The sequence below is a fragment of the Ceratotherium simum genome, chromosome 1, assembly GCF_057802395.1.
Source record: "Ceratotherium simum simum isolate JZ-2026a chromosome 1, ASM5780239v1, whole genome shotgun sequence".
NCBI lineage: Eukaryota > Metazoa > Chordata > Mammalia > Perissodactyla > Rhinocerotidae > Ceratotherium > Ceratotherium simum.
This window is the reverse complement of record NC_141900.1, coordinates 103286862-103308440: the sequence shown is the minus strand read 5'-3', so window position 1 is coordinate 103308440 and position 21579 is coordinate 103286862. Positions and strand designations below refer to the sequence as shown.

Sequence of the window (21579 nt, the reverse complement as noted above, 5' to 3'; positions counted from 1 at the left end):
GTGTGCAGGCACTGCCCTCTGTTGGCTGCCCTTTGTGTGGGCAACTTAGCTTAGCTTGTCAGCCTTTGGTCTTCTCCCTGGGCTCGTCCAGTCCCAGGGTGGTCTCCAGGAGGTATAGTGCAGGGGGATCCTACTCTCAGCCACTGCCCATCTTTAGGGACATTTTGCTGCACGTAGTTCTCTGAGCATCTGTCAGAGGCTGACATTACTGATGTGCCTCCCACAGACTTAACCAACCTAGCATGGCTTCTGGCAGCCTAAGGCTGCATCCCTGGGACAGCCCAGTCCTGCTGAGTTCCCATCTGAAAAAGCTCTGGGCTGTCAGAATTATTCACAGTCTGTTCTAGTCAATACCTGACCATAGGCGTCTGACCCCCCGGCCCTCTGCCCTTTCTTACAGCATTTACTAAAAAAAGCTTACAATTGCAAATCTTTCCTCTGTCCCTTTGAGATATATATGTATGTATCTCCTGCAACCCTGGAACGTCTTTCTCAAGGACCTGAAAGCCCTTCCTCTGAAATGGAATCAGGAAGGATGGGCCTCTGTGCCCGGGTCTCTGTGGAGACGCAGCTGGACTAGTCGCCCTGACACTGACCATCTCTGTGATTTTTCACTCTCCTGATTCTACTTGGGCCCACGCACCCGTCTCCCTCCTCCCTCATTCTCCCTTTAAATGGCCCAGTCACCTCGGCACCAATTGCATGAGCTCAGATTTCCCCTACTGTCAGTAGTTACAGAATAAAACCTAGTTTTCACCACTTTAACTAATGGCTGGCTGTGTTTATCTTTGACAAAACCTGCTCAGTCCGCAGCTCCTGCCTTGGGTATGGGGCAGAAGCTTCGACAGGAAGGCAACCCTCACAGAGCCAGTGGGCACCAGGTGGGGAGGGGGTTGAGCGCAGCCAAGCTCTCAGCAGAGAGGAAGGAAGAGGGGGGCACAGCCACCGTGTTGGGAAGGAGTCACCCCCCTGAGCTGCTCGGGGGCTGCCCAGAAAGCGGGGGGTGCTCCCCACGACCCCACCTCCCCAGGAAGAGAGGATGCTGCCGCGGCGGCTCAGTGAGAATTCAGGGACAGACACACACATCCAGAGAGTCTGAAGAGGAGCAGGGTCAGTCCAACTGGGGAAGCCCAGAACCCAGAGAACGGGAAGCAAGTGGGGGAAGCAACCATTTGTGAGACCCCCCCTCCCCAACCCTGGGCCTGGGCCAGCGACCTTCAGCATCCCAGACTCCAGGCCCTAGGAGGGGAATGCAGCTGGGGGAGCAGGCAGCCCAGGAGGCTGGGCCTGGCTTAAGTTACAGCTGCAGGGCTGGGGGCTGGAGGTGCAGCACAGCCTTATGGGGTGAGTCTCCCAGGCCCAGGGCCTGACCTGCAGAGACCCGGGAAAACTGACCCAACAAGGTCCCCTCCTTGTTTCTTCCCCTTCCATCCCTCTAGGGTTTTCAGAGGGTCCGAGGGGTTCCCCTCAGGCTGTTACTTGTCTCTCTCAGCCTGCCCCCTCCTCTTTGACTTCTCGTGGGGCCCTCTGATGCCCCGACCAGTCCCTCCTCTGGAATCACTTCCTCAGGATTTCGTGACGTTATGCTCACCCTCTCTCCTCCTGCCTCCTTGACGGCCTCTCGTCTTCATCTGCCCACCCCACGAATGCTGGCGTTCCCCAGGTTCTAGTCGGGGCTTGTCTCATTCTGCACCCCAGCCCCAGGCCTCAGGGATCAGCCGTTATATTTTGCTGAAGACTCCCAGCTCTTCAGGCCACATCTTCCTCCTGACCCTCAAATTCACCTATCCAACCCTCACTGGAGGTCTCTTCTCCATGCGGATGCTCCGGCGCTCAGGGCCTCAGTGGTCTGGCCCCTCATTTCTCAGTGGTCTGGTTCCTCCTCCATGCGCCTCCCCAGCATCTTGCAGCTCCCCTGGTGAGCTATACTCCCTGGCCCTGGAGTGCCAGCTCCCTCCGCTCACTCCGTCCCCCTGCCCCGTGCAGGGAGCTGATTCTCGCCCAGGCCAGGTGAGGAGCAGGCACATTCGGGGCCCTCCGGCATTCAGGAATGAGGCCAGCCACACTCCGGAGATGATGGGGTCCCACTTTATTGCAGTCCCAGGAGCTATGCACTCTAACCTGGGGCACAGATGAGTGGTGGTCAGAGTTCCACTTGAACAAGTCCTTCATCCTCCTCCTGGTTCTGGACAGATTCCAACACAGCCGTACTTTCCCTCTGGTCTCAGGAAAATGTAGTTCTCAGTGTGCCTGCCCCAGGGCTGCAGCTCCAAGCAGCTGCCAGTCTCCTTTCCTGCCCCCTAAATCTACCCACTCAGGAAATGGGGATCAGGTGGGCAGGGTGACAAAGCAAACTTCGCTTCAGCCAGGACTTTGCCACCAAACAGTAATTTCCCACCACTCACTAGTCACTAGACACAGTCAAGTCTTCAGTACAAGCTACACTCAGCACCCCACTCCAGGACGCCCACGGAGGTCAGTACAGGAAGAGAGCTGGAAGGGGGGAGATGTCAATGGGAGGCCCCAACCTGAGCTCTGAACAAGCCAAGCCCAGAACCAAGAAATCAGGTGAGACGCATCACATTCTCCCACCATTCCAAAGATTATGCCCACTAAACGGGAAGGATGCCAATCAAATAAATACAGTCAATAAATATGTGAGATTGGCTTATTCCCCCAGGAGGCAAGGTGGCAGAATGAGGGACCCCGATTAGCTCTGGGACTGTGGGCAAGCATCTGTGGTCTCAGCCTCAACTCTCCTGGGAGGAGTGAGGGCATGGGCTGGGGAGGCCCTGGGTTCCCTCTGGTCTGAACTCACACATTCTGCCTCCCAGCCTTGGTCAGGCAGGTGCTCCTCCATCCCTCACCATCCCCAGCCCACTGGAGAGTGGACAGGTGTGGTGCTGGCCTACACACCCCTCTCTTCATCCTCCCGGGGCCCCTGCAGTGCCCAGACTGAGGCTCTGGGAAGGGAGGGAGCTTATCCACACGGGGGGCCCACGTAGGGGAGGAAGGTGGAGGACGACATTCTGAGGAGATACGGCTTTCTGAGCAAGCCAACTTGAGTGACTATCAAGGATGCTAATCATAGAGGTTTCAATCTTGAACCAAATTACTATGTTGCTTTTTGTGTGTGAATGTTTTTCCATTACTTCCACGTTTTCAGAAATTTTACATCTAAATGTGTCAGAAAATTAAAGAAGAATTCCAAGCCAGAGCTGGAAAAGGCCTTTGACACATCTGGATTGGGTGGAGCCTCTCCATCTGACAGGTGAGGAGGCCCATGGAGACACTTCCTGGGGTCACACAGCAGGACAGGGCAGAGCCGATGATAGTGGGTCCCTGACTCTCCATCCAGGGCTTCCTCTCTAGCCCGGCCCATCCCAGGCTTGGAGCACCCTGGGCTGAACGCCCCTTCTCCACAGGACACATGACCTTCCTTGGGCTGCCCCATTTGTAAAAGGCAGACCCCACACCTGTCAGCTCCTGGCCAGGATCTACTTGGGAGGGGGCAGTGGGAGTTTGAGGGGGGCTATCTCCTGCTCCAGGCTGACTCTGAGCTTGGGGCTTTCTGAGGCTTGAATTGGCTGAAGAAGGCAGTACTTCCCAGAACCAGGCAGGCCCTGGGGGAGGGAGCACAGAGGGACCAGGACACAGCTGTGGGGGCAGGGACGAAGGGGTTGTCAGGGACAGTGGAGCCAAGGTCATCCAGAGAGCTGGGGCACCTGAAAAGAACATCAAATGAAGGGGTCACTTCCTTGCTGTGGAGACACCCTCTCCCCCACCCTCTCCCTGGAGAGCCTCTGCCCGGGTCACTTGGTTTACCTCAACTGTCCCTCTAAGTCCCTCCACCCAGTTAGCATCTCGCAGCTCCTGTGCCCCAGCCCTCCCCTCCCGGAACAGATTCTACATCCCCGACCACCCCCGCTGTGGCCTGCAAACCCACAACCTCCGCTGGGCCTAGGGGGAAGCACCGCGAGGACCCTGGTCTCTGTCCATCCCTGGAGCCACCACAGCACTGGGCAGAAAGGGAGCAGGTTCCCAGCATTTTTTTTTTTTCTGAATAAATGAACACCTGAATCCAAATGCAAACTCTTCCGACAGCCCCGCCTGTTCTCTTCCTCCACACCAGGCCCTCCTTACCCACACCCGTGGCCCTAGTACCTGGGGAAGATGCGCAGCCGTCACTCCCACAGGAAGCGCACGTACCAGATGGTCTCGTTTTTCAGCTGTGGCCCGAACAGGGGGTTCAGCTGAGCCAGGATGGCAATGAGCCAGCTGCCAGACACAGCAAGCAAGGGTGAGCCCGCACACAGAAGGAACCCTGGTCACGTGACCAAGCCAGCAGCCTCGGGGCCTGTGTTCCCAGGGAGCCATCCACACTCCAGCAGGCACAGAGCCTCAGTGTGGGGCTTGTTGGATTTGGGTTAGGCTTGATTTCATGTTTTGTGGATGTATAAGATCCCTGAGTTGGGGCTGGACCCTGGGATTAGGGAAGAGGTAAGACAGCCCCCAGGGGCATGCTGGGAGCAACTCCCAGCTGTGTCCTAATCCATCTCTGGTCTGGGCCTCCCCCAGTCTGCAGCAGGGAGCAGGCCAGCGAGCTCTCCAGGGGCCATCGGCAGGCTGCACATCTGGGGGGTCAGGCCGCGTCATCATGACCGTGTTTGCCTCACCGCAGCAGACCCCCAAAGACTCTGGAGGTGCAGGACCTTGCACACCTCAAATGACAGTACCAGCGATGCTCTGTCTGGTTTTGCAGGAAGGATCCAGCTCTCTCACCTCTGAATCCGACCGCAGCAGCTAGTCACGTGCCTGATGTCCAGGAAGCTGTCAGAAATTGCTGCCTGCTTATCATCAACATGATCCCGGGTTTACGTTTTGTAGGTATAATTTCTAGGCGCGGCGTTTTCTTATGTTGCACCACCTTTCTGCCCCTGTGCCTCTCATTCGCAGCCTGCTCTCCCTTTCCCATGTGTGGCTCTGTTGTTGGTAATCCTCCCACATCCTGTGTATACTCCGTCTCCCCCACCTTCCCAGCCACCAGCCTCTATGTCCTGGTCTCTGAGCCATCAAATCCCAGCCCCTCTGAGGCCCTCCCCGGAACAGATGAGGACACTAGCCAGGCCCTGAAGGACTGAGAAGCAGCATTGAGAAAGGGCCTTAGAGATACTCTGTCCAGGGAGAATTCTGAAAGCCTGTACGTCCCCAGGTATTTCAGCTAACGTCTTAAGAGTCATCATTATTTTTAACAAGCTTTATTGTTTGTTACTAGGACAAAGCTTGTCCAGGTGACACATGTAGAACCAGAATCAGAGTTTGCGACTTCCAGCCCTTCGCCCTCTCTGCCATTCCAAACCGCCTCCTCTGCCACGTCTGACAGACTCTGCCTTTCAAGAGGGGAATCTGTCACCCAGACAGAGAGGAGCGGGGCTAGGGAGAGGCGGCAGAAGGGAGGACAATGGCACCAGCTGTTTCTGAGCCGGGAGAGTGGTACTTACAAGAGGTAACAGCAGACGGCGGTGGCCACCAGCATGGTGATGATGACTCTGCAACGCAAGGGGACGTCAGGTCAGGACGGACGGACCCGGGGCTCTCAGAAGGCCCGGCCAGGGCCAGAGAAAGAGGTGCTGGTGTCCAGCCCTTTCCCCTTGGCCTTCCTGATGCCACCTGAACACAGGAGGCTGAGTTCTACCCAGGGTGAGAATTGCAAAATGCAACATAAAAACTCTTAAGTGTCACCTCACAGGGAGGCCGACCTTGACCACATCCAAGTTACCTTACGAATCCTTCCCCTCATCTCCCTTCTCCATCACTCACTATTACTCTATCTTAATGTAGCCACGTTGGGAAAAGACAGTGCAGAGAGTTACATTTGCGGCAGCCCACCGTGGAGTGGTCTCCAGAATTCAAAATGCACTGGGCAAGGGGAAGGAAAACAGAAGACAGTGCAAGAAGCAAGGAGACTGTGAGCCACCTCTGAAGCAGAGAGAGTGGTTATAAAGAGAACGGAGACTAACTACTTTGTGTTCACGCAAAGAAGACTGGAGACAGAAGGTTGGAATGCAGCAGGATGGACTTCAGTTAGACTGAAGAAAGAACTCACCAAGGTTTGCAGGAGAGGTGACACACTAAAATGGTTCACAGAGCTAAGCTGTGAGCCCTCAGCCCTGCAGATTTTGAAGAACAGAGGCAATGCCCACATGTCCAAGCAGCCTCCAGCCAAAGCTACATCTAATCCAAACCAGGTCCTATGACCTCGGATCTAAAGCACTTACAGGCAGTGGCAGAGAAATTAGCACTTAATCCATTTTGCCAACATTCCTAAGCACCGTGGGCCTGACCTGCACTGGGCCCTGGGGTCTGCAGTGGTGGACAGGACAATTTCCAACCTCAAGGAACTTGTAATCCAGGGGAGAGGGCACTTATAACTGAGGATAATACGAAGCAGAAACTGGTAAATGGGGCAACCGTACAGAAATCTGTTGGGGACCTTTAAAAAACAGTGATACGGGCTAAAAACTGTTCAATACATAACACGTGCCACGCACCGTTAAGAGTCTTATATGCATTATTTCGTGTATCCTCACAGCGGCCTTAAAAGGCAGGCATCACCATCATCATCCTCCCCATTTTACCTAAGAAGAAACTGAGGCTTGACATTCGCTCAAGGTCACAGCTGGCGAGGAGCGGACAAAATGTACCAGTCGCTAGCTAGCCTTTACTGGCTGCAGGGGGTGACCCTTAACTGTCCCCCGTGTTAGTCGGCTCTCCACCTTTCTAAAGCATGACCGACTCCGCCCTTTGGCCCCGACCACCTGCCGGATGCCGGGCTGAACGCGGCCCAGCGCAGCCCGGGGAGGAGGAGGGGGCACCGGGCGAGTCTCGGGCCTGCGCTCGCGGCACCGCGGGCCGCCGCCGCCCGGGGAGGAGGGGGTTGCGGGCAAAAGAGGGTGGGCCGGGCCGGGCCAGGGAGGGGCTGCAGGGAGGCCGGGCCCGCGCACGTCCCTTACCCGCGGTTGGGTCCTTTCGGCACGAACCAGGGCCCGGCGATGCCGATGAGGCCCCAGAACGTGGTGAAGATGATGACCGGGAGGGCGAAGGAGTGCGCCGTCATGGCCGGGCGCGGGATGCCCAGCCCGGGCTGCAGGGCCGAGCGGCAGATACTCCGCAGCGCGCGGGCCGGGCTGTACGGTGGGCGCCGAGCATGCGCAGCGGGACCGCGCCGCCCAGGCGCGCACCCGGCCGCCCGGGGGAGCGCGCTCGGTCGGGCCTGACCCGCGCAGGCGCGCTAGCCCGTCACTCGGGGGCGTGGGGCGCTTCGGTGGAGCCAGACGTGGTTAGCTTTGATCTGCTTCTGCGGTTTCCTGGTTCTGGCTTAGGGGACTCACGGAACAGAGACGCGTGTCGAAATAAACTCTGCTTTATTCAGGTAACAAAAGGTTGAGAATCAAACATGGTTTTTTTTAACCTCATTTGCACATCTTTGAGACCAGAGGAGAGGACATCCCTGTGCCAATCATCCGGCGTGTCCTTGGCTGACAGCCACCTGGATGAGGAAACTAGCCAGTCTTCACATGGTCCCACGAAATACTTAGCACCCTAGGAGCTCAGCCTGGGCTTGAGAGAGAAGCAGAAGGTCTGGAGTGGTTGACTGTCTAACCCGTCTGCTGCGACAGGAGCTGAGGTCGCTCCCGCCCACCAGCTCTCTATGGCTACTCAAATCAAACTGTCAGTTACAATGCTGGCCACTCGGAACGTCAGGCCCTGCGGGCATCGGTTCTGGGGCCGCCCGCTGCGCCCGTGTGTGAAAGGCCGGGACAGGTCATGGAGATGCCATAAAGATTACAGATAGGGAAGAAGGGTGGAGCCAGGGCCGGGACTCTGGCCGAAGGTAGAAGGCTTGCTCCTTCTATTCTCGATACCCTTCAGCTTGCCTTCTTGTGAGGCGAAAACAGGAAGCCTCTCCCACAACGGGATCTCCAGGCCCTGGCGTCTGAAACGCAGCGAGTCTCTTGAAACAATACAGAGGCCAGCCTGGACCAGGGGTCTCCTGTGGGGCGCTCACCATGTCTCAGCCCTGGGGGCCAGCACAAAAGCGTCGTCTTTGCTGTTGCTAACAAAGGGGAGCCAGAGCATGCCTGCGCCCCTCCAGAAACTTGGGTCGTGCAAATCCCTGTGATGAACAGCATTTTCAGTTGCCCCTTCCCAGGGCCCAGCTTTCTCACAAGCCGGCACTGGAGGCTTCCTCAGAGCACAGATGTGGAGAGGCAGGTGCGTCCCCACCTGGCCTCCCCTCAGTGCCCAGACCCTCGCAGGGAGCTGTGTGGGTGGACTCACACACCGCATTGCTCACAGCACTAGCCTCTTGCTCTGAGGACTCTTAAAGGATGGGAGATGTCATGAGGAAGGTGCTTGCTGGAAAGTCACCTCCATTTGGAATCCCTGTGATAGGGTGGGAGCTACCCCACTTAAAGGGCCTTTCTCTCTTCCATCCCACCAATTCACACCCAGGGCACCTGGCTGAGGGCAGATTCCTGAACCCCCATGGAAACTTATGTGAATGGCATTGTTGGCCTGGGCTCTGTCCTGACCGTGTGGACAGCAACACTGCCAGGGCTCTAGCTCCAAGGGCTCAAGGTCCACCTCAGACCCCAGAGCACAGGCTAGAAGAGAGACATTTCCACAGGTTAAAAGGCAGAAAGAAAGGAATTCCTGGCTCGAAGCTGAAGAAAACAGGAAAGCAATGGCACTGAGGCTAAGTACTAACAGTGGGGTGTGGGGAATGGAGAGTCAAAAGCCCTGGGAAGCAGGGGGTCTGCCCTCGTGAGACACTTGGACACCAGCCTCTCAGGGGCTCTCAGCACCTTCTAGGAATGGGAAGTGGACAGGCTGCTGGTGGAGGGAGGGACTGCCTAGACTGGCAGCATAGAGCAGGGACCCACCCTGGAGGTGGGCAGCAGGGCGGGGACAGAGCACTACTTCCTGCCTGTCTAAAGCAAGTGAAAGGCAGACCACAGAAGCCCTTCTCTCTAACCTCTCCTTGTTCCCACCGTGGTTAGGAAGGCGGAACCCAGACACTACATCATCCCCAGCCAGAGAAGCAGCCCAGGGCTACCAAACGAAGCTGCCCTGGAAGGAAAAGTGCTTTACTTCAGGGTGGCAGGGGAGATGGGGTGAGGGCGAGCAGGACACCCTTCTGTGCCTCCAGGGTAGTGGTTCTCAAACTTGCGTGGGCCCACGAAGTTCCTGGGAGACCTTGCTGAAACCAGCCAGTCCCTGAGCCCCAGGCCCGGGAATCTGAGGAAGCAGGTCTGGGGCAGAGCATGTTAACAAGCACCCCTACTGGTTCCCAGATGCTCCCAGAGCACCTCGGGGAAGAGTGGCCTAGACCAGCATGCTGATGGCACGCTGGGAGACCACCTCTGCCCCCAATAAGGACGTCAGTGGCCAGGGACAAGGACGAGGGCTGAAGGCAGCGAAGTCCTCTGTGCAGCCTGAGGTCTGTGCTTCTGGAGCTGGAGGCACTGTCCTTCATCAGTCCTGTGGCAGACTGGGAGCCAGCAGGCACTGAGATTCTCTGCTGCCACTTCATGGAGAGGGAAACTGAGGCACAGAAAAGAGGAAGGGATAACCATGGTTGAATCATGGCCTGCAGCAGACCTGGGCTGGATCCCAAGCCTCCCACGTGCTAGCTTGGCCCTGCCACTTCTCAGGAAGCCGGGCTCAGCGTGGCACAGGTCATACACAAGAGCCAAACTGCTGGCAGACATCAGGCTCCCCCCACTGTCCTGGGGCTGCAGGAGGATAACCGTTCTCCAGTGCTCTGTGCAAAGGGTTTTGGCTTGCCTCATCCAAAAGGAAGGCCCTGGGAGGAGGTAGAGAAATTCCCTGATACGAGTCTCCCATATGAAGCCAACGCTTCCCGGCTTCTGCCATGGAGCCAGGGCGACAGATCCCAGAGCCAAACCAGCTGTCCCTAGTGCCTGGTCATCCTCTGCCCCTCACCAGGTGCCTTCCCCGTGCCCCTGAGGTGGTGGGCAGCCTTCCTGGGGAGTCCCCAACTGTCCAGGGGCTGGGGTGCTCCTTTAAGCCTCTACCCTCAAGAGTCTCCCCCACTTCAGGAAAGTCCTCTTGCCACTAGAACAGGGCAATCCCATGGTGGCGTTATTTCCTGAAGCACCTTAAAAATGAACTTGAGATAAGACCATTTCTGCGTATTTAAGTGCTGTGAGGTCACTGCCCTGCTTAGAGAGGCACCTTGGTAACAGGTTGTGCGCCTCCCGATTACTCTGCCTCTCTGGGCTGTGGGCTTAACTATCTTGTCACTGACCCCTTCCTGGTGCTTAGAGAGGCCCAACCAGACGAAGATTCCAGGGCAGCCTAGAATCTGCAGAGAGCTGTCCCCGTGATCACAAGGGGCAGGGCAGCATGGGGTCTCCAAGGCAATCCCTCGGATTCCTGCTCCCACGTGAGCTCACATCAGGACAGCTCGGGGGCCCCTTGGGTGGTGTGGGGGTACAGGAGTCTGTTGGAAGGGTCTATAATGCAGTCCTTCAGGATCTCCACCGGTTCCCTGTAGGACAGAATGGGCGGCTTCTGAGTCATGGCCTCCTCCATATAGAGCACTCCCATCTTCTCCTTCCTGAGCCCCGCCCCTCGTGCTGGAGGAAAGAGAATGCACAATCAGACAGAGGGCAAAACAAATGAGGTGATAATCCCTTCCCACATCCAACCGTGCCCCAAGGATGTTCGGTGAACAAACCATGGCAGAACAGACTGGAGTCAGGACCAGGACCACTCTTTGCAGACCTGATCTAGTCCCACTCTGCTTATTCCTCTCCCTGGGACGGCAGAGCTCACTTGCCCCCCAGGGGACATTTGGCAACACCTGGAGACACTGTGATTGCTACAACTGGGAGGGTGCTACTGGTATCCAGTGGGGATGTAATGGGTAAAGGCCAGGGATGCTGCTAAAGGTCCTACACACAGGATGGGCCCCACGATGAAGAGTTATCTGGCCCCAGTGTGACTATGCTGAGGTTGAGGAACCCCGCCCGGGAAGGAGGGCTCTGTCATGTAAAATCTGGTAGTGCTCTAGTCCCACTGTCCCCATGAGAAGAAGAATCTACAAAAGGCACACCCAATCCCATCTTTCTCTCCTTCACCCCACAGGGCTGGACACGGACAACAATTCACCAACAAATGCTTGGGTGAAGGAGTCACTGTCTTGACCCCCCACCTTGGCTCTCCCGGTCTTTTCTCGTCTCTCCACTTCTACCCTGGGCCCCTCCCCTGCTGCCCAGCTGCAGGTCCAGGGCCACCTTGCCTCCTACAGAGCCTCTGTCAAGCCTGGACCCAGTCCACTGCTGAGGACCACAGACTCAGAGGTAAAAAACAAGAGCGGAAGCAAGAGGAAGGAGATGGCTCTGTCACTGGTAAGTGAACGGGAACAGCCTGGTGGACCTCTCTGGTTCTCTCTGTTTTCAGTGACTACTTGAAAAGAGGAAAATTTCCGGCTAAAACTTTCAGTAACTTGCCCTCCCGTATAGTATAACTGCCCCTCAAGCTAGTCCCCACCCCAGCCCTCCAGGCTAGTTAGGCTGGACTCCTCCGGGACTCCTCCCCTGCCTGACAGGCCCTAACCTTCTCCTCTAAGTAGCACCTTCTTCACAGCCCCTCTGACCTGCGCTGACCTCTTCCCTCTGCAAACAGTCTACACAGCCCCACTCAGAACGCGATGTCACTGCCCCAACCGGTGTAGTCCTCTAGTTATTCCCACTAGTAGTCTTAACCTTTAAGAGGGCCATTGGCACTACTTCCCAGACATTGTCCTAACCGCTTTACATGTATTAATTCACTTTACAGACGCAAAACTGAAGCACAGAGAGATTAACTTGCCCGAGGTGACATGCTAGTTAGCAGCAGAGCTAGAATTTGAACCTGGGCAGACCAGTTCCAGAAATTCATGCTCTTAGCACTATGCCCTGCTGCCTGCAGTGTGTGCCTCTTGCCTCTCTAGCTGGATCACAAGATCCTTGAGGGTAATGTGGTGTCTCAAGTGCCCTCTGATCTAGCACACGACAGAAGCTCAACGGATACCTTAGACCAGACCTGCAGTGATGGCTGACTTTATCAGACTCTACCAGACTGCGAGCTCCACGTGGGGTTGGGAAAACAAGATTCCCTTCCTTCGTTTTCTCATCTCCAGGAGCTCCGCCTGTGGACTTACTAGCATGGGAGCGGGGTGGCACTTGGGCACAGGTGTAGACGTGGCTGAAACGCCGGCCTGAGGAGGTCAGGTACCAGTGCTGGATGGCAGGCTGGGGGTCGTACTCTGTGACTGCCACACCGTTCACTGCTGTCATCATGAGCATGTTGATCACCTCATTGGAGAGCTTGGTCCTCTCATCGGTCCTGATCCGGTTCATGGCACTGAACCCCCGCTCACAGCAGGAGGTGGAGACAGGCACACAAACCACCACGGCCATGAGCCTGCTCAGCAAGGGGAAGCGGGAGTGCTGGGCCAGGGCGTTCTTACACAGCATGGAGAATGGGAGGTTCCTGGTGATGGCTTTCAGGCCCAGCCACTCCTCCAGTAGTGCTTCCTCGCTGTATCCTGGGGGGAGTGAAAGCTGAAAATATCTGGCAAGGGCAAGAATATCATCATTCCCAAAACTGGCAAGTTCAATCCCACTTGGCCAGGCCATGGTGTCAAACACCTCCATGTTCTTGAGCTGCGGGGGACGGTCTGTGTCAAACCTTTGCTGGAGGTACTCAATCCCTGTCAGGATCATTCTTTCCCTGTCTGCCTGGAACCGCTGTTCTGCCATCTCCATTCTGTCCAAGAAGATGCCGTGGAGCTGCCCGTCCTTGAAGCTGGCATTGAACTCCTCCTCTTTGGGGCCTGCCTGGTGACGGAGGGTCTCCAGTGCTACATAGGACCGTCCCAGCGTGGAGTTCACCTCTGTAATCAGCACGATCTCTTTCTGGCACACCTCAGACAAAGGCCTGTAGATGCTCAGGAAGTCCAAAAGGAAGTGGCAGAACTTGATGAAATGGAAGCTCTTCATCAGCTTCAGCATGCCTTTGGCCCTATGCCCAGTCTGGCCCCCAGCCTCCGCCACACTGTGGAGGTGCCTAGCCAGGGCGGGCCAGCTCATGATGAGCGCGTTCAGTGTGCGTCTCTTGCTGGCCACCCACCTGACGGCGTTCAGGTCCTTCAGGCGGATGATTTCCTGCTCCAGGGGGGCTGCGCCTTCCTGCAGCTCACTCAGCCTCTTGTTGGAGGACTGATAGAACTTGAAGATGGTTCGGATGTGCCGGTCACACTTCTTCACCAGGTCGATGCCCCCACAAGCGTCCATCACAGCCAGATGCAGCCGGTGAGCCACACAATCGACAGGCAGCAGCTGGGGGATGATCTCCTGGAACTTTTCCACAAGGCCTCCTCTGCAGCTCAACATGGGTGAGCCATCAGTGCCCAGGCCTACCACCCAACCAGGCTTCCGGAAAGGGATGTCCAGTTCATCCAGGGCAGAGACGATGGTCTCAAAGTATCCATCCACTGTCTCACTGTAGAGAGGGGCCAAGGTGATGTAAGACTCTTTCACCTCCAGCTCCTTCAAGTAGCGGATGTAAATCCCCACACAGGACTGGTCGGCGGTGTCTGTGGAGCTGTCCAACAGCACACTCACACAAGGGGAGTTCCGGACATCCTCAAGGATCTCCTTCTTCAGCGTCTCAGAGATGTATTTGATGAACTGAGTGCATGCAGTGCGATTTCGGTACTTGCCCAAAATCATGGTGCCAGTGTTTTGGAGGAGTTGCAGGATCTTCTCAAAGTCATTAAGGGGCCTTGAGTGGTATGCGATGGAGTAGGCGGCATTGAAAAAGTGCTCCATGTTCGCCATCAGGTCACTGGAGATCTCCGGGACTAGGGCAGCCTGAGGGGTGTCTTCCTTGATTTGGACAGTGTTGACACAGAGCTTGTGTGCTTTGCTGACTTCATGGTATTTTAAAGTCTCCACTTTAAAAGGCCCTGTGTAACCTCGGACTAACCGGGACGATTTGTCATGCAGACTAGGTCTTTCTTTGCAAGCTGAGCAGAAGAGCTTGGTCTCATTTGGGTCAAGTACTAACCACGGGAACTGCCCAAACCAAGACCTCTGAATTGAACGGGGTCTGTAAGTCCTCTTGATTTTCCTAGGTCCATCTATTTCTACTTCACAAAGGCTGGAATCACAGTAGGAGGTACATGTCTCCACAGAAGGAGCTGGAAGAAATGCAGACTCTATAGCCGAGGCCTGCGTGTCTGCCTCTCTTATGGCCACCATCTTCTTTTTCCCTTAGGAGAAAATCAAATTGTGCTTGATTTTGCGGCCCAGAACTCTGCAGTCTCCTATCAGCTAAGACACCCCAAATCAATAAGTACCCCGTATGCAAAGCAGAGTGGATGAATGTGATCCACCTTTCTAGAAATGATTACTGGCTTCTGTTTAAACCCTTCCCCATTATTATCTATGAAAGTCAATCTGGCTTCCCAAGAGTTGTTTGCTAATCCTTGTGTGTTCTTTAGCCAGTCTTCCCCTCTCTATCCACACAGCTACCCTGGGATCATGTGACATCAGCTGCTAATAAGCTTAACTAACCACCTTGGCCATAGATGCTATTGGATAAACAAGTGGCTTTAATCTTCTTGCGAGGCCCACAAAGAAATGAGGTTAAACATCCATAAGTCTTCCAATGAGCCTTAGAAAGAAGGGAGGTACAGAAGTCTACACAGCAGCTACTAGCTAATAAGTTATTGACTGAGATATGCAAAACAACGAACACTCACAGACCAACAGTGTTGTCACTAAGACAGGAGGAGGACAGAAGGAAGGAGAGGCTCACAGGCCTACAGCTCCTCATAACCAGAGCCTACCACACACTCCTCCCATCAGCTCTACCACAGGTCCCTTTGGTACTTCTGCTCATCAAAGGACATGATTTTTCCATACTGTCCCAGCTTCCCAGGCTATTCTACACTCTGAGGGCAGGGTTAGTTTCGTATTCATCTTTGTCTACCCAGAGCCTAATACAGGGCCTGGTGCACAATATGTTCAGGACAAGTATGGCTGAACTAACATTGTGTTACTTGCCGTAGCTACCTGGGCCCCTGGATGTGCCCTTCAGAACTCAGTAGGTCAAGACTCACCTGGAGGACGACCTTTCCCCCACTTTGGCCCATTAGGGTCCTTGATCCAGGGTGCAGCTCTACGTTCCAGTTTTGAGATCAAGTCTGGTTTGGCAGCAGCAGGCCCTATTGCAGGGACGAAGAGTCATACTGATGTCACTGCTATGAACCATCAAGTCAAGTAGCCCGCCTGAAGCTATTCCTGGTACCTGAAATATTCAGGGGTGCCTCTGGATTGATCTCTTAATAAAATCTATTCAGCCAGAGGCACGATGAAAACATACCAATCTAGAGTTCCAATTGATTCTTAAAACCTAAGAGGCAGCCACATTAGGGTACATCCCTTAGCCAGGGTAAATGACTTCCTTAGCTCCATGGGCCTGCCATGGGAGCCCTGAGTCAGCTCAGCGCATCTAGAGGGGAAAGGGTGCAAAGCTGAAGAAACAGAAAGGATAAAACAGAAGGAGAGAAGACAGGATGATAAAGGAAGCCACACGAGAAGTGGAAGAGTGCCACCAACAACCGTCCTATGCATGTGCCCCTCAGCGACACCCATAGCTGGCCTTTGTGTGGTGTCTAACTACATGGATTATTTTAAAAGGCACTTGAAAGGCCCCTTAAAAATGTCTACCACCTGCGCAAGCAGTTAAGTGCGCGCGCTCCGCTGCGGCGGCCCGGGGTTCGCCGGTTCGGATCCCGGGCGTGCACCGACACACCGCTTGGCAAGCCATGCTGTGCCGGCGTCCCATAAAAAGTGGAGGAAGATGGGCATAGATGTTAGCCCAGGGCCAGTCTCCCTCAGCAAAAAAAAAAAGAGGAGGATTGGCAGATGTTAGCACAGGGCTGATCTTCCTCACAAAAAAAAAAAAAAATGTCTACCACCTGCAGTGCAACCTGAAATCTGACTAGAAGGGATTCATGTCCTTGGGTTAAGCAGTGCCCTTTATTTAAAATATGAATATTCTTCACGGGTGTGCAAAGAAATTGCTTTCTTGATTTAAAATAAAATCCATTAATATCTATTTACATGCTTTTGTCTGTCTCTGTATGAATGTGTGTATAAATTTTCTTTGGAAGGACATACAAGCAGCTGGTAACTGTGGGTGCTCCTGGGGAGGGACTGAGGACAAGGTAAAAGGGAGAAAATGTTCACTATTCATCTTTTGGATCACTTGACTATATCTGTATTTATTACAAGTGTGTGTATGTATCCACATATTTACTACTAATAAAAATATAACTAAATAAATTGTTCAAGTGTGGTAGATTGAACACATATCCTTCTTAAAACATCGTCTAAAATGAATAATAATAATAAAAAGCATAAGCCCAAGAGAAACAGGACTAGAAATGTAATATATTTTTGGAAGAAGGCAAGGAGATAAGAGAGAGAGAAGAACTAACAGAGCTGAATAGCAAATGCTGGCAGAGCGGGCAACAAGGAGAAGGAAGTGGATTTGACCACAGACGCCCTGAAAGATTCCAGACCCGGAGGCACCAGGTGCGGTAGAAGGTGGTGGGTAAGGAACAGGTGCAAACGGGGCTGCCCCAAAGTCCGTGGAGACCAGTTCAACCCCCGGTCCTCCCAACTAGTCCAGGAAACCAGAAAACACTCCCACCCTCACCCAAGGAGGAGAATATTTAGTCTACAGAAAAACTCAACCAGAAAGGTTCCAGACCCTGGGAGATTGGGGACAGTGAAAGATGAAGGAGAAGGGTTGCAACGCAAATAGAGATAAAGAAAGAGTCTATAGTTGTAAAGGTGTATGACTTGGCTCCAAAAACATGGCTTGGCTTAGAGCCCCCAAGCAGGAGACTGGAAGAGTTTTCTTTGGAGAGACTGAATTGACCCTCCCATCACCTCCTCCCCCAAAGACCTACGAACACTGACATTTGCAGGTTCTTCAATGAGCCATCCAGGTTCACAGCTACAGTGAAACCTACCACTTAATGAGTCCCAGCCATGCACACAGAGCTTCCAGCCAGTTTTTTTTAAGGCTCTACTCTTAAATATGAATGAACCTAGAGATATTTATTTAAGACAAGCCTCTAACATGAAACAAGTAGGAAAAGGATTGGAGGAACCAAAGATATTACAGGAAGCAAAATAAAACTTCAGAAAAAAAGACCACACACACAACTAGAATTAATATTCCCAGAGAGAAAAGTCATGATAGTCATCCATGAAAGGAGCAATAAAGGCTCTTAGATAAAAATATGAGAGGAGAAATTTAAAAATTAAATAGAATTGCTGGAAAATAAAATTGAAGAAGTCTCCAAGAAAGCAGAACAAAAAAGACAGAAGTAGAAAATAGGAGAAAAAGAAAAAATAAAACAAACCAGAGGCTCAATCTCTAACTAACAGGACTTTCTGGAAGAGAGAAAATAGATAGGAAGAAATAATACAAGAATGTTTCCACAAACAGGAAAATATGAGTATCCACATGGAAGAAAAGCACCCAATACCCAGAACAAAAGATGAAAAATCCCCCTATTATTAAACACTTCAGAACACTGGACTCGATCTTAAAACCTTTCAGAGTAGAAAACAATAGGGCTATGTTCAAAGATTGAGCAATTAAAGGCATTTAGATTTCTCAACAGTACCAGTAAAACCTAAAAGCAATGTTTTCAAAATGCTGAGGAAAACTATTTCCCACCTGGACTTCTGTAACCAACCAAGTTATCAACTGTGAGGGCAGAGTAAGGGCATTTTCAGATATGCAGAGTCTTAAAAAAATTTCCTCCCATGCACCCTTTCTTAGGAAGTTATGGAAGATGTCCTCTAACAAAATGAAGATATAAACCTGAAAGAAGATAGATCCTGGGAACAGGACAGAGACAAAGGACAGTATAAGGCCACAGCCGTGGGGCAGGCCTAAAGAGCAACTAGTTTAGATAGAGCAGGGGAGTGGAAGACCCAATGACAGAAGTCTCCAGAAAAAAAGAGAAACCGATAGGTCACAGGATGTTTGATCATGTAGAAAAGACTCTTCAGAGGAGTTTTATAATTCCACTGGAGAGTTTGAGAAGAATTCGTGATGGTACAGAAAACTAGCAAATTAAAAATTAAAAAAAAGGTCAATTCCAGGGGGAAAAAATCCTACAATGAAGGCAATATCATCATAATATGTGACTTTGATCAGAAGTAAATAATACATAATCATAATTAGGCAAATAATTTACATTGTATTAACCAAAAAAGTGTGCTATACCTGTTCTGAGAGGATGGAGGGAAGAGAAGTGGGGGCCTGGGGTGATGTAAGAGGGCCATATCGTCATCTTCCACAGTAGGAATCAATAGATAAGATCTAAAATCAATAAATCAGGAATAGCAATAAACATATGCAACAGGATATTAAAGTGTGATTTTGTCTGCCTGTTTTGGCTGAAGGCCCAAAAAATAGCAGCCAACTATCCCCCACTGCAAAGCTAGACACTGAAGCCTGACTTGGAAAGAGGGTGGCTGAAATACCGGGCCGTAACCCAAGCCTTGGCCACTAAGAGGAAGTCAAAGCACAGGGGGCGAAGAGGTCAGCAAGTTGGATATTAGAGGTGTTTCTGGAAAGAGCTGTCAGTGTATTGTGACACCGCCACTACCATGGCGGGGGGCTACCTTCCCCTGACCTTAGGCCTAATGGAATGACATGCGGACTTATCTCCTGGAGCTGTGGGGCCGCTCATAAATCCAGGCCTGGAAAAGACTAAAGGCAGAAACTGACTGATGGGCTCCTTCGTGCGGCCATGTTGGGAAGAGCCTATGTTCCCAGGGTCTGTCAGAGCAAAGGATATACAAATGTATTACCATGGTCCAGACGTGGGCCCGCAGGGAAAAAGATGAGGCCTGGAGCCACCTAAAGGGACTCTGCCCACGACTGTCTATTGGTGTGATGCTCCCAAGAAGGAGCCATACAGGCCGACTGCCAAAGCAGACACTTACCCATCTAAAGGGAACTGCAGTAAGAGTTCTCCAGCGATGAGGGGGCACGTAGACCCCACGCCCAGAGAATCAGCTTACAACCATCCCAGCTACAAGTAACTAGTATCAGATGATGTGGATGCCAGGTAACACCTTTCTTGTACCTCCCCCGCCCCCCCACCATTCCCCCCAGGATGCAGCAGAAATCCTGGAACAAGCTGGGGGGGTAGGAGAACTCCCTTCTTCCTACCACAAGATTCCAGACTCTAGACCTGAAGCAGGTTGAGGTGGGAGAGGCAAAACTTTAGTTTTAAATGAAGTCCAGATTTTTGACTACTAAACAAGGACTGGACCTTTGTTTCCTTTTTTTTTTGGTAAATTTTTCATATCATTTAAAACTTATAGAAAACTTTCAATAATAATACAAGGAATACCAATCTTTTACATTTTGTCCCATTTGCTTTGTCATGCTCATGCACTCACGTGCCCTCCCTACCTCCCTTTCTCTCTCTCCTCTCTGCGTACTATATATGTATACTATACAAATAATATATTATATATAATATTTTCCTGAACTTTTTGAGAGTAGATTGTTTTTATACCCCTTTTATCCCTAATTACTTCTGTGTGTATTACTCAAGAAAAAGAACATTCTCGTTTGAGGTAGGCAGAATTCTAACACGAGCTCCAGTGACCTCTGACCCTTGCCTAATCCCTGCCCCTTGCAGTGTGGGTGGAACCTGCAAAGTGATATCACAGCCATGATTATGTTAGTTACATGGCAAAAGAGGTTATCTGGGTCACCTACCCTAATCACATCAGCCCTTCAAAAGCAGAGGCAGTCAGAGCTTCAAAGCACCAAGAGGATTCAGTGCACTACTGCTGGCCTGAGGATGGAGAAGGCCACGTGCAAAGGACCTGAGAGCAGCCTCTAGGAGCTGAGAATGATCCCTGGTCTACAGCCAGCAAGAAAGCAGGGACCTCAGTTCAACAACCGTAAGGACCTGGATTCTGCCAACAACCCAAATGAGCTTGGAAGCGATTCTTCCCAGAGCCTCCAGATCAGAGGCCAGCCTGGTAGACACCTTGATTTCGGCTGTATGAGACCCTAAGCAGAGAACCCACCTGAGCCTGCCTGGACTTCTGACCTCCAGAAATGAGGCAATAAATGGGTGCTGTTTAAGCTACTAAAATTGTGATAAGTGGTTATGTGGCAACTGAAAACTAATACGTCTTATATAACCATAGTGATCAAAATCAAAAAATTTAACATTGATATAACACTATTATCTAATCCATGGTCCACAACTAAATTTCCTCAGTTGTCCCCAAATGTCCTTTATAGCTATCTATATGCCTATTCTTCCCAGTCAAGCATCTAATCCGGGATCACGCACTGGGTAAGGTGGCATGCCTCTTTAGTCCCCTTTAATTTGGAACAGTGTGTCAGCCTGTCTTTGTCTTTCCTGATCAGGACTTTTTTTCAATTTTTTTTTTTGCTGTGGTAAAATACATGTAGCATAAAACTTGCCATCTTTTCATTTTTAGGGGTACAGTTCAGAGATATTAAATGCATTCACATTATTGTACAACCATCACCACCATACACCTCCAGAACTTTTTTCATCTTGTAAAACTGAAGCTCTGTACCATTAAACAATACCCCCGCCCTGCGCATTCCCCTCAACCAAGCCCCTGGCAACCACCATTCTACTTTCTGTTTCTGTGAATCAGACTACTCTAAGTATCTCACATAAGTGGAATCACACAGTATTTGTCTTTTTGAGACTGGCTTATTTCGATTAGCATAATGTCCTCAAGGTTCATTCAGGTTGTAGCATGTGTCAGAATTTCCTTCCTTTTTAAGGCTGAATAATATTCCATTGTATGGATAGACCACATTATGCTTATTCATTCCTCCATTGATGGACACTTACTTACGTTGCTTCCATGTTTTAGCTATTGTGAATAATACTGCTATCATCATTGGTGTACAAATCTCCTCAACAATTTGTTTTCAATTCTTTTGGGTACATACCCAGAAGTGGAATTACTATATTATATGTAATTCTATTTCTAAATTTTTGAGGAACTGCCATGCTGTTTTCCACAGTGGCTGTACCACTTTACATTCCCACTAACAGTGCACAAGGGTTCCAATTTCTCTACATCCTTGCTGACACTTGCTGTTTTCTACTTTTTTGCTAGTAGCCATCCCAATGGGTATGAGGTGGTGTTGACCATTTTTTCATGTGCTTATTGGCCATTTGTATATCTTTCTTGCAGAAATGTCTATTCAAGTCCTTTGTCCATTTTTGAATCGAGTTGTTTGCTTTTTCGTTGTTGAGTTTTAGGAGTTCTCTATATATTCTGAATATTAATCCCTTATCAGATAAATGATTTGCAAATATTTTCTCCCATGGGTTGTCCTTCTACTCTGTTGATAGTGTCTTTTAATGCAGAAAATTTTAAAAATTTCATG

At 51.7% G+C, this 21579-nt stretch overlaps 2 protein-coding genes across 2 annotated transcripts in view; both read right to left on the bottom strand.

Annotated features, from left to right (window-relative positions):
- Positions 1 to 3572: 3572 nt before the first annotated feature.
- ATP6V0E2 (ATPase H+ transporting V0 subunit e2) lies at positions 3573 to 7194 on the bottom strand. Its single transcript, XM_004430630.3, has 4 exons — positions 7014 to 7194; positions 5502 to 5549; positions 4165 to 4278; positions 3573 to 3725 (listed from the first exon to the last, which is right to left on the bottom strand). The coding sequence occupies exons 1-3, from the start codon at positions 7115 to 7117 to the stop codon at positions 4185 to 4187; spliced, it is 246 nt and encodes an 81-aa protein (XP_004430687.1). The 5' UTR covers positions 7118 to 7194; the 3' UTR covers positions 3573 to 3725; positions 4165 to 4184.
- A 2321-nt stretch (positions 7195 to 9515) lies between these two features.
- The window catches only part of ZNF862 (zinc finger protein 862), a 32113-nt gene continuing 20049 nt past the window's right edge, over positions 9516 to 21579 (bottom strand). The window contains exons 5-7 of the mRNA XM_087432573.1: positions 15200 to 15304; positions 12233 to 14347; positions 9516 to 10664 (exon numbers count right to left, since the gene is read on the bottom strand). Of these exons, the coding sequence (XP_087288699.1) occupies positions 10483 to 10664; positions 12233 to 14347; positions 15200 to 15304 (2402 nt within the window). The 3' untranslated portion in view covers positions 9516 to 10482. The remainder of the gene's footprint in view (positions 10665 to 12232; positions 14348 to 15199; positions 15305 to 21579) is intronic.